Raw genomic sequence first — 12,421 nt, 5'->3', positions numbered from 1 at the left:
TGGACAGTACAACTTTTAGAAAAGGAAATAATTCGTTTAGAAACGATTGCTAACTGATATGTACTGGCACATGGTCTTGTGGCAAATATCTTGTCATCTTTCATTCTATTCCTCTGCCTCACTCATTCTACTGGACTGGGCTGTCCTGGAGTGTAATAATGAAAGAATACACTTAGCCAAAGACGGAATGGATATTATGATTCATCATAAAAGAAAAAAGAAAAGGAGTACTTGTGGCACCTTAGAGACTAACAAATTTATTAGAGCATAAGCTTTCGTGAGCTACAGCTCACTTCATCGGATGCATCCGATCACGAAAGCTTATGCTCTAATAAATTTGTTAGTCTCTAAGGTGCCACAAGTACTCCTTTTCTTTTTGCGAATACAGACTAACATGGCTGCTACTCTGAAACCTATCATAAAAGAAAGAAGCACTTTCTGTATCTGTTCTACTCCTTCCTAAGCAACTGTTTGTCTTCATTACAATTTACTATGTTCCAAAGCCAAATTTAGAAACTTTTGTAGCCTAAATTGCAGCGATTACTGGTGGCAGAATGGTACAACAAATAGAACATAGCCCTAGCGGCTAGGATATAAAAAATTTGTTCTTGCCTTTGTCATTGATTTCCTCTCAAGTATCCGCTCTGTGCCTCAGTTTACTCACCTGCCCAGTGAGACTAACATCGTATTTGTCTTCCTTTGTAAAGGGCTCTGAAATCCTCAGAAGTGAGCTGTAGCTCACGAAAGCTTATGCTCTAATAAATTTGTTAGTCTCTAAGGTGCCACAAGTACTCCTTTTCTTTTTGCGAATACAGACTAACACGGCTGCTACTCTGAAACCTGTTGTAGAAATGTTAGGCACTATTGTGTTTGTTACAGTATTTATAGTAACCTGTTTTTGCGCTCTGAATGATTAAATTGTAGTTTATTATTTGTTTTGTAGTAGCAGTCTAGGGTGTAGAGGTCTGTAACCAGGGTGCTGAATCAGAAGCTGACTCAGCACTGTCACTCAAAGCCCTAGCAATATAGGTTAATTGGGGCCTAATTAGAGAATCAATTAACAAGTGGAGCTACAGCTGAAGTGCTAATTAGAGAGGGAGGCAACCCCAGGAGCTGGGAACAGATGAATGGAGAGGAAGGAAGCCCTGGAAAGGGGGAAGCAGAGGGCCGGAAGAAAGGCAGTAATGGCTGCTAGCACTGCTCCCTTCCTTGATAAACAAGTCGGGGATATGGCTGGGACTTGTAAATATCTAAAGAGCACCACAGGACGCTGGCCGGCTGGAACAGTATAATAAAGCACGGTGGTAGAAGGAGACCTAGAGTGGGTGTGGTCTGTACTTAAGGTGAGAAAGGCTCCAACTGAGATAGGCGTTCCATTGAAGTAGGCACTGTACAGACATCTCTGCCCCTAAAAGTTTACAGTCTAAGAGAGGAGGTAGGAAGTAGCATTTTCCCCATTTTACAGTGTGGGAACTGTTGTGTAAAGTAGATTAAGTGACTTGTGGAAGGCTATGGCAGAAGTCAGGAACGGAACCTAATTCTCGTGTGTCCCAGTCTGTTGCCTTAACCATAAATCCTTCCTTACTCTTTTAATGAAGCGAGATATTCGTTATTCTGGAGACTGGATTTAATATGTTTATCAATTCCCTGTATGGGAATTTAGATCAAGTTCCCATCTGGTGCTTAAATAGAAAATCTAATAGCTTCAACTTGTTTTAAAATGACCAATTTCCTCAACACTATTCAGCATTATGCATAATAAGGTCTGATCCTGCCAAATTTTCCTTGTACATGAACAATCCTACAACTAGTCACCTCAATAGGGACTGCCCATATGACTGACAGTTTACACAATCAGGCCCATACTCTGAAAAGTACTTATAGGCCTTATTCTCATTTGCATGAAGGTCTCTTCATACTACTCGGTCAGTGTAAAGAAGCCTTGGAATGGGAATAAATGTAAGCTAATGCAGCAGTGTAAAGGGATCTCAGTGTAAATGAAAATCCGCCCCTTATGTCTTTCTTGAAATACAACACAGAGATTCTCAAAAAGAAAAGGAGTACTTGTGGCACCTTAGAGACTAACAAATTTATTAGAGCATAAGCTTTCGTGAGCTACAGCTCACTTCATCGGATGCATTTGGTGGAAAAAACAGAGTAGAGATTTATATACACACACACAGAGAACATGAAACAATGGGTTTATCATACACACTGTAAGGAGAGTGATCACTTAAGATAAGCCATCACCAACAGCAGGGGGGGGAAGGAGGAAAACCTTTCATGGTGACAAGCAGGTAGGCTAATTCCAGCAGTTAACAAGAATATCAGAGGAACAGTGGGGGGTGGGGTGGGGGGGAGAAATACCATGGGGAAATAGTTTTACTTTGTGTAATGACTCATCCATTCCCAGTCTCTATTCAAGCCTAAGTTAATTGTATCCAGTTTGCAAATTAATTCCAATTCAGCAGTCTCTCGTTGGAGTCTGTTTTTGAAGCTTTTTTGTTGAAGTATAGCCACTCTTAGGTCTGTGATCGAGTGACCAGAGAGATTGAAGTGTTCTCCAACTGGTTTTTGAATGTTATAATTCTTGACGTCTGATTTGTGTCCATTCATTCTTTTACGTAGAGACTGTCCAGTTTGGCCAATGTACATGGCAGAGGGGCATTGCTGGCACATGATGGCATATATCACATTGGTAGATGCGCAGGTGAAGGAGCCTCTGATAGTGTGGCTGATGTGATTAGGCCCTATGATGGTATCCCCTGAATAGATATGTGGACAGAGTTGGCAACGGGCTTTGTTGCAAGGATAGGTTCCTGGGTTAGTGGTTCTGTTGTGTGGTGTGTGGTTGCTGGTGAGTATTTGCTTCAGATTGGGGGGCTGTCTGTAAGCAAGGACTGGTCTATCTCCCAAGATCTGAGAGAGCGATGGCTCGTCCTTCAGGATAGGTTGTAGATCCTTGATGATGCGTTGGAGGGGTTTTAGTTGGGGGCTGAAGGTGATGGCTAGTGGCGTTCTGTTGTTTTCTTTGTTGGGCCTGTCCTGTAGTAGGTGACTTCTGGGTACTCTTCTGGCTCTGTCAATCTGTTTCTTCACTTCAGCAGGTGGGTACTGTAGTTGTAGGAATGCATGATAGAGATCTTGTAGGTGTTTGTCTCTGTCTGAGGGGTTGGAGCAAATGCGGTTATATCGTAGCGCTTGGCTGTAGACAATGGATCGAGTGGTATGATCTGGATGAAAGCTAGAGGCATGTAGGTAGGAATAGCGGTCAGTAGGTTTCCGATATAGGGTGGTGTTTATGTGACTATCGCTTATTAGCACCATAGTGTCCAGGAAGTGGATCTCTTGTGTGGACTGGTCCAGGCTGAGGTTGATGGTGGGATGGAAATTGTTGAAATCATGGTGGAATTCCTCAAGAGCTTCTTTCCATGGGTCCAGATGATGAAGATGTCATCAATGTAGCGCAAGTAGAGTAGGGGCATTAGGGAACGAGAGCTGAGGAAGCGTTGTTCTAAGTCAGCCATAAAAATGTTGGCATACGGTGGGGCCATGCGGGTACCCATCGCAGTGCCGCTGATTTGAAGGTATACATTGTCACCAAATGTGAAATAGTTATGGGTCAGGACAAAGTCACAAAGTTCTGCCACCAGGTTAGCCGTGACAGTATCGGGGATACTGTTCCTGACGGCTTGTAGTCCATCTTTGTGTGGAATATTGGTGTAGAGGGCTTCTACATCCATAGTGGCTAGGATGGTGTTTTTAGGAAGATCACCAATGGACTGTAGTTTCCTCAGGAAATCGGTGGTGTCCCGAAGATAGCTGGGAGTGCTGGTAACGAAGGGCCTGAGGAGGGAGTCTACATAGCCAGACAATCCTGCTGTCAGGGTGCCAATGCCTGAGATGATGGGGCGTCCAGGATTTCCAGGTTTATGGATCTTGGGTAGCAGATAGAATACCCCAGGTCCTGGCTCCAGGGGTGTGTCTGTGCGGATTTGTTCTTGTGCTTTTTCAGGGAGTTTCTTGAGCAAATGCTGTAGTTTCTTTTGGTAACTCTCACTGGGATCAGAGGGTAATGGCTTGTAGAAAGTGGTGTTGGAGAGCTGCCTAGTAGCCTCTTGTTCATACTCTGACCTATTCATGATGACGACAGCACCTCCTTTGTCAGCCTTTTTGATTATGATGTCAGAGTTGTTTCTGAGGCTGTGGATGGCACTGTGTTCTGCATGGCTGAGGTTATGGGGTAAGCGATGCTGCTTTTCCACAATTTCAGCTCGTGCACGTCGGCGGAAGCAGTCTATGTAGAAATCCAGGCTGCTGTTTCGACCTTCAGGAGGAGTCCACCTAGAATCCTTCTTTTTGTAGTGTTGGCAGGAAGGTCTCTGTGGGTTAATATGTTGGTCAGAGGTGTGTTGGAATATTCCTTGAGTCTGAGACGTCGAAAATAGGATTCTAGGTCACCACAGAACTGTATCATGTTCGTGGGGGTGGAGGGGCAAAAGGAGAGGCCCCGCCGCTGGGCTAAGAGTATAGTTGGATAGATTAACAATATTGCTGGGTGGGTTACGGGAACCATTGTTGTGGCCCCTTGTGGCATATAGTAGTTTAGATAGCTTAGTGTCCTTTTTCTTTTGTAGAGAATCAAAGTGTGTTTTGTAAATGGCTTGTCTAGTTTTTGTAAAGTCCAGCCACGAGGAAGTTTGTGTGGAAGGTTGGTTCTTTATGAGAGTATCCAGTTTTGAGAGCTCATTCTTAATCTTTCCCTGTTTGCTGTAGAGGATGTTGATCAGGTGGTTCCGCAGTTTCCTTGAGAGTGTGTGGCACAAGCTGTCAGCATAGTCTGTGTGGTATGTAGATTGTAATGGATTTTTTACCTTCAGTCCTTTCGGTATGATGTCCATCTGTTTGCATTTGGAGAGGAAGATGATGTCTGTCTGTATCTGTGCGAGTTTTTTCATGAAGTTGACAGATTTCCACTCTATACGGCTAAATTCAGTGCCTTGCATAATCACAGGTTTCAGAGTAGCAGCCGTGTTAGTCTGTATTCTCAAAAAGAAAAGGAGTACTTGTGGCACCTTAGAGACTAACAAATTTATTAGAGCATAAGCTTTCGTGAGTTGTTTCATGTTCTCTGTGTGTGTGTATATAAATCTCTACTCTGTTTTTTCCACCAAATGCATCCGATGAAGTGAGCTGTAGCTCACGAAAGCTTATGCTCTAATAAATTTGTTAGTCTCTAAGGTGCCACAAGTACTCCTTTTCTTTTTGAGAATACAGACTAACACGGCTGCTACTCTGAAACACAGAGATTATATCTTTCATGAAATGAAGGGACATTCCAGTTTGTGGCAGACCATCTTCTGAAGGCTTGAAGTTCGACTTTAATTTGGAAAAGCACTTAAACGTTCGGATGTTCCTCCTTCGTATGGACTGCAAAACTCCCCAAAGCGAACTTTCCTGGGAGACTTTTGGCACTTCTATATTCAGTCTTGGCAGGAGATACCTTAAGAATAGTTTTTTGTGCAGTATTCTGACACATCTATTTCCAGGGCTGCTTCCGCTGGTTGGTGTTTTGGATCCTTTCTAAAAGAAAGCAGATATGTTAACAGTCCTGCTTCAAAGGGGTGGGTTTGCTGTCAGACAGGGCATGGCAAGATAGTGCCACGGATAAAGGAAAATACTATCCATTTCAAGAGATCATTGCTCTCTCCATCAAGAAATAATTCTTTATGCTGGAGATATTTGAACCAATGAAGCACAGCACATCTACACTGTTGTACCACCGCAGCTAAGTCAGTGTAACTGCATCATTGCAAAAATCCTCAGTTTAGACAAGCTCTCAGTGGGATCTCAGGAATATGTAAAACTGTTTCTTTAACTGGCATTGTTCCTGTCTGCTGAAGAGAGAAAACACCTTGAATTGATCAAGGGATGGCTTGGAAAAGTACTGAGAACTGGTTGATAAGGAAAACACATTTAAATGCCGTTCAGGGATATTACTGTGATTTTGATTCTTTTAACTCCTGTTTGGAGAAAAGGGAATAAACAATGATGTACACAGGGGGATCCAGGTGGTTAATGTATTGTATATTATTACTGTAAAGCACAGGACCTCAATCACAAAGATCTACCGAAAACGAGCAGTCCTTGGCTTTAATTGTATCATAAAGACCCACCTTAAAGACTATGGACAAATTCAAACACTGTTGTAATATGGTGCAAATCCCAGTTCAAATGAGAATTGTATCTGCTGACCCCAGGGCTCAACTTGGTACGTAAGTGATCTCGGCTGTGCCTGCAAAGTCTTCTGAGTGGCTAGATTTTTGCATTGTTGCATTGGTACATTTAAGATGAAAAAGTTCTCAGTTGAATAACAACTGGGAGTGTCTTGGAGTCCCTCCAGCATTGTGTAGAGGAAAAGTACAAAACTACTACCTATTAGATTTGAATGCAGGAGGAACTCGTTGTGATGGGATCCCCGGAGGGGGCAACCTGGAATTGGGCTCCCACTGTGCCCCCTTAACTCTCCAGCCCATGCTGTCTCTCTCAACACTTTGCTAGTGACAAGCAGCTGTGACCACAAAGCTTTGCTAGTGACCAGGTGCGGTTATCACTCTGCACAACGGCATGTGGAGCCCCATGATTGCATGAATGCTCCCAGAGCCACTCCGAGAAAGGCACCAGCCAATTCCGCCCAGCTCCACAGCCTTGTATCCCAGAGCTGCACCATCTTGCTCTGGTCAGAAGCCTGACCAGTGTATATTTATTACCCAGTCCTCCCCTCCCTCAGTGTGGAGAGGACATGCACCAGCCTTTTTAAACAGAGATTTCTCAAGCACTTCAAGAAAAATACACTGTTTTAGGTAAAGTATAAAACAAATTTATGAACTGGAGAGAGATAGATTTTAAGTGATTATAAGTGGTAGGCATAAAAGGTCAGAGATAGTTACCAAAGAAAATAAAAGATAAGCGCATGTTCTAAATCTTAAACCTTATTATACTAGGCAGTATTTAGATCAAGCAATGTTATCACCCCACTGGATGTTAAAGGTCTCAATACACGGGCCTGGAACAGTCTGCTCAGTTGAAGTTTTCATCTTCTCAGCATTCTTGTTGCTTCCAGCATAGGTGGGGGAGGAGAAAGGCCAAGACATGCTGCCATTGTACCCCTTTTTATATCCTTAGTCCATATGCCTAGAAGACAGTTGCCCAGACATGTCCTGGTGGGCTTGGTTGAGTCATTGGGTTGAGCAATCCCCCTGGTGTTGTCTTGTGCAACTGAGCCATAGAGTTGAGCAGTCCCAATTGTGTGGTGCTTGGGCAGCCCTCTTTGAATTGTAAATCCCTTGATTACAACTCTCCTGCTGATTAATGGTCATTGAACACCCTCCTGGGCAGGGGTCCTTTGTATGTCCCTAGCAAATATACAGCATATTTCAGTAACAACCATACAACAAAATTTCATAACATCATACACACTAATGATATAATATTTTGACAGAACATGTGGTTTCAGCAGATCACGACCTTTCATATGATATCTTACATGGCATATTTGTATGAAATATCACATTAATATATGAATGATGAATAAAGGGGTACAGGGTGCTATTCTGAGTTACAGTGTGTCACATTCATTCTACCACAATAAAAGTTATAATTAGCATTAATATCTCTGAGATGCACTGCATTTTCATACCTGTCTGGAAGAAGTATGCCATGCAAAGAAAAGCCATGATGAACTGGCTCTGTGCTCTTCATTTAAAGCCTGGAAAGAGAATATAAAGAAATATTTGTTACAAGATAGCATATCTCCAGCTGTGGTGAGTTTAGCTTTTCTAGCACGACCGGAATAAACTGTAACTTGTATTTCCTGTAGATTCTCCCCCACCCCCATGGAGCAGGCTTTTTTCAATTTGATCAGCTCATCTCCTGCAGATTATTAAATTACTTGCAAAGGCAGATAGGAAAAGATTTGTATCTAATGTTTTGCTATTAATTATATTAGTTTTTAGGATTAACGTTTAAAAGTATGGAGTATTTTTAAAATTCTTTGTTTGTTATGCCAGTGTATGGTAAGATGCTTACCAAGGAATTCAAATCAAAGGGAGAGATGGGATCCAGAACAGGCCTTGGGATCCAGAGATCCAGGATTAGGATCCAGGATAGACGAGTCTATGCAGCACTTGAGCCTTCTACACAGTTTTGCGTTCCGTCCACAAATAGTCCCATTGATTGCAATGGAACTCTCCATAGTCTGGTTTATTCTAGTGAGAAATAAGCATAAGTGCTACCCACTAAGTGTAAGGGCTGCAGAATTAGACCTCTATGAAAGGGATTCAGAGAGACTCTGAAAAGTGTTTTAGCGTTATTATTTTTTAACATCTATATCGTGATACTGGCAAGAGGTCGACCTATCCAAGGGCCCATTGTCCTTGGTGCTGTACAAACACCTAGTTAAGCAGATCATTCACATGTTTCTCTCTTTTTGTCTCTGTTTTTTTTCTGATGCAGGTGCCTCACCCCATGAAGACCTTGCCCTATTACAGCTATGACCAACCAGTGATCGGATACTGCCAGGCCCACAAGCCTCTCCATGTAAATAAGGCGTACGACAGCATCTCCCGGGTGGAGCAGGTTGAGACCACCAACCTGGACCTCAGTCGAGACCACAGCTTCATAGCTACGATTGCGCGCTCAGCCGCTCCAGCCATTTACATTGAGAGAATACCAAACTAATCATGGAGACTGCTCCTTTGGGAATGGGTGGGAGTAGGGAATTCTTTTGAGGGACTTAAATCTCAGAAGAGAACAGGACAAGAAAAAAAACAAATAAAATCTACCATTCCAGTTGCAAATGTTCCACCACAAACAAAAGGAAAAGGGATAAAGAAAAGTATGGAAATTCTGTCTTACAATTCAGTGCTGAGAACTTGAAGATTTTCTTTGCTTTAAAACTTTCAAACAGACTCCCTATTGTAAATATTAAAGAGAGATTGTCAAGTTCTTATTAAAAATAGATTCACTCTAGCTACATAAAGGGATGGATTAAGAGTTCTGTTTGTATATTTGATTTTTCTACGTTGCACGGTTCTTGAGAAGGAGAACCACAGGTAAAAACGAGGTGGGAGGTTGCAAGGTGGGTCAGTCATAGCTTCTTTATTAAGTGTTTGTTACTCTTAAAAGCTTTGTTTAAATTGATTTTTCTTTTCTTTTTTAAATCAAACAACAAAACGATGGCTATTTTATTTTACTTTTCAGGGGGAGGGGTCAAGTGCTAATATTTTGAACTCCAAACATGGGCATGTCAGATTGTGTTGAACCAAAAGGACGTTGGCAATTGATGCAGCAGAACAAAGGAAGAAAGAAAAACAAACAAAAACCTTGGGTGCATGTACATTTTAAGACCCATGCTATGCACTATGGAGGGTGCTTTGAATTTTTTACTATCTTCATCGTGCTTCATTGTCGACACTATAATTACCATTTGGGCTCTAAAAATGGGGAAACCTGATGGAATATCAGTTCACACATTTACAATCCAGAGATGTCATAGGCAAAAAATAATGGATTTTTGGGTACCCAAATGGATACAATGTGCCCAAAATGGATTGGAAGGAAATGCATAAAGCAGGAGCATTTCAATGAAACTCAATAGCTGACACAATTTCTGAAACACAGGAGAATGTGTAGCATTCGTTTTGTTTTGTTTTTTAATTAATTATTATGATGAGTTAGCTTTTGTGTAGATTTTATCAATAAAAGGACAAAAAAAGTGGTGGAAAAAATAAACATAATATTTTGTGGTTGGGACACCACAGCCAAGCTAATGTTTGAATGGTTTCTCTAGATGTGTTGCATGGTAACTCAGCTGATTTTAAGGGAAGAATCACCAAAGCCTCCTATCACCTTTTGGAAAAGAGCTACAAGAATGATTTGAAGTCTGGAAAACCTGAGGCTAAAGAAGCTCAGTCTATTTAGTTTATCTAAGACAAAGTTAAAAGGTGATTTTTATCAGAGTCTAGAAGCATGTACATGGAGAGAAGGTTTCTTTAATCTATTAGGCAAGATCCAATATCCGCAAGGAGAAGCTAAACAAATTCAAACTAGAAATAAGATGCACATTTTTAACAGTGAGGGTGATTAATCCTGGGAACGACTTAGATTGGGGTGGATTCTCCATCACTAGAAGTCTTGAGATTGAGATTTGGCATCTTTGTAATAGGACATGTATTGTCCAGCCTTAAATTATGGGATTAATCCAGGAGGCACTTGGTGAAATGCCATGGCCCACGTCAAGCCAGACTAGAGGACCCTAATGGTCCCTTCTGACCTTATAGCCAACTCATTGTTCTGGAACGGAATGAGGAGTCTGTGCTATCATTATTAATTATTGTTTATGCTTTCAATGTGTTAGGCGGCTTCCAGACATTCAAGAAAGGATGACTCCCTGCTCTGAAGAGCTTTCAATCTTGGGACAGACAGACAGACAGAGGTTAGTGGAAAGTGAACAGTGAATAGGGAAATGTACAAGTCAGCTCATTTCACTGTAAACAGCATGCCAGAAGTGGATGTCTGAGAAGGATGTAAAGGAGGACAGAATAAGAGGCTTGAAGAGGTTGCAGCATGCATAGGGGACAGCATGGTAAAAGGTATATTGTTCATGCTGATAATCCACACGCTACAATAATCAGAGTGAAATTCAGTCCCATGTAGAGGGATGGCACTAGGGTAGTGCACCATTTAAGCCTTCAAAATCAGGTTTAAAGCTCTGGTCCAAAGCCCACGGAAGTCATCGGAAAGACTGGGAATGAACAACAGGGGATGGATCACTTGATGGTTACCTGTTCTGTTCATTCCCTCTGGGACACCTGGCATCGGCCACTGTCGGAAGACACAATAATAGGCAAGATGGACCTGTGGTCTGACCCAGTATGGCCATGCTTATGTTCTTGTGGACTCCCATTGACTTCAGTGGACTTTGGATCTGGCCCTAAGAGGGATTCAAGTAGCAAACTGGCTGCATATTGGCTTTTTTGCACAGGAGTAAATTTCAGTAAGCTGCAAAACAGAACTCCCATAGACTTCAGTGGGAATAAAATCAAACCCATTACTGACAAATGGATCGTAAGAAATCCATGGCTGCTAACTATGACTTTATGGTTGTCATTGTTCTTATTACTATGGTACTTGGAACTTTGTGGCAATAGTTGAAATAGAGCTCTCTTCCCACTACTCCTAAAACTAAAGGAAAATCTCTCAGGGCCTATGCCACACAGTTGTGTAATTCTGCTTCATTCCAGTACACAGCAGTGGTATATCTGCCAACCTGCTCCTAGCAATATCAGAGACAGAATAAGGTGTGTTTTTCTTTATTCAATAAGTAATGAATCCAGTATTGCCAACTCCTAGCATATGTTACGTTTTCTTCAAGCTCCAGCTCCAGGAGTCATATGTATACCAGAGAATCTCTGCTTAATTTTTTCTTTTTTTTTAATTAAAGTTTCTACCCTTCATGGTTGCAAAGAAAAGCTTGAACATGTGACTCAGGTGAACACTACAAGTTCAAAGAAGAGAAAGTAAATAAAAATAACCCCAAAGGACGATGAGCATGATTTTGTTTGTTTGTTTGTTAAATCTTTTAATTTTAAACCAATCAAATAATTTGGAGGTGGGGGCTCATAATCTTTTAATGCAATTTTGGCGGTACTTCAACATCTTGTGAATTTTGCCATATTTCATACTCTAGCCACATGGAAAACTGCTCACAACTGATGTGAATTTCTGCTGACACTAATGATTCTGCTGCTCCAGGACGAGTAGCTAACATCTGCCTATGCAGCTTGCAGTCACCACGCAAGCAGATACTGACTAAACATTTTGTTGCCTATAATGTTTTACTTTTGCCTCTTCTACATGTGTGCTGGAGTCCTGCTGACTTGCTTTGTACTTTCTTTCTTCCTGGGCATATCCTGAAGATTAATCGGTTAATATTTGTAGAAAATGTTGTGGACACAGAGTTCTATTAAATTTTAAATGCTGAGTGTAACAGAGCTAAAATCAGTGTTGCCAACTCCTTTGCTCTAATCATTAATTTCATGATCTTTTATATTTTCCTTAAAGCCTCATCTCCTGGAGTCATGTGAATACAGTATAATGACAGTTTTCATCCTAAAAATATGTAAGTTTCTAGCATTCATGGTTGCAGGGAAGACCTTGAATATGTGATCTAAGTACATTCTCAAGACTCAAAAACCCAGTAAAAGGAACCCTCATTTTTAAATTAAATCTTGTGATTCTTTTTCCCAGCCATTCTCATGTTTGTTTGTTTGTTTGTTTGTTTGGCATCTTACATGTGAGTTTGCGGTGCTTGTGCAGCAGACTTTCCCTGGGCGAAATCCTGTCAAGAGCGTGAGCACCA

At 41.6% G+C, this 12,421-nt stretch overlaps 1 protein-coding gene across 9 annotated transcripts in view; it reads left to right on the top strand.

The window, feature by feature from the left end:
* Positions 1-12,053, top strand: part of LRRTM4 (leucine rich repeat transmembrane neuronal 4) — a 1,004,432-nt gene extending 992,379 nt beyond the window's left edge. For 8 of the 9 annotated variants that reach the window (XM_043502943.1, XM_043502945.1, XM_038385135.2 and 5 more), the window contains one exon: positions 8,515-12,053. In XM_043502943.1, coding sequence (XP_043358878.1) covers positions 8,515-8,739 — 225 coding nt within the window. In that variant the 3' untranslated portion in view covers positions 8,740-12,053. The remainder of the gene's footprint in view (positions 1-8,514) is intronic. The other variant, XM_038385139.2, reaches the window with a different exon arrangement.
* Positions 12,054-12,421: the final 368 nt, after the last annotated feature.

This window comes from Dermochelys coriacea, chromosome 26 (genome assembly GCF_009764565.3).
Source record: "Dermochelys coriacea isolate rDerCor1 chromosome 26, rDerCor1.pri.v4, whole genome shotgun sequence".
In the NCBI taxonomy this organism is placed as follows: Eukaryota; Metazoa; Chordata; order Testudines; family Dermochelyidae; genus Dermochelys; species Dermochelys coriacea.
This window is presented reverse-complemented; position numbering and strand designations above follow the sequence as displayed.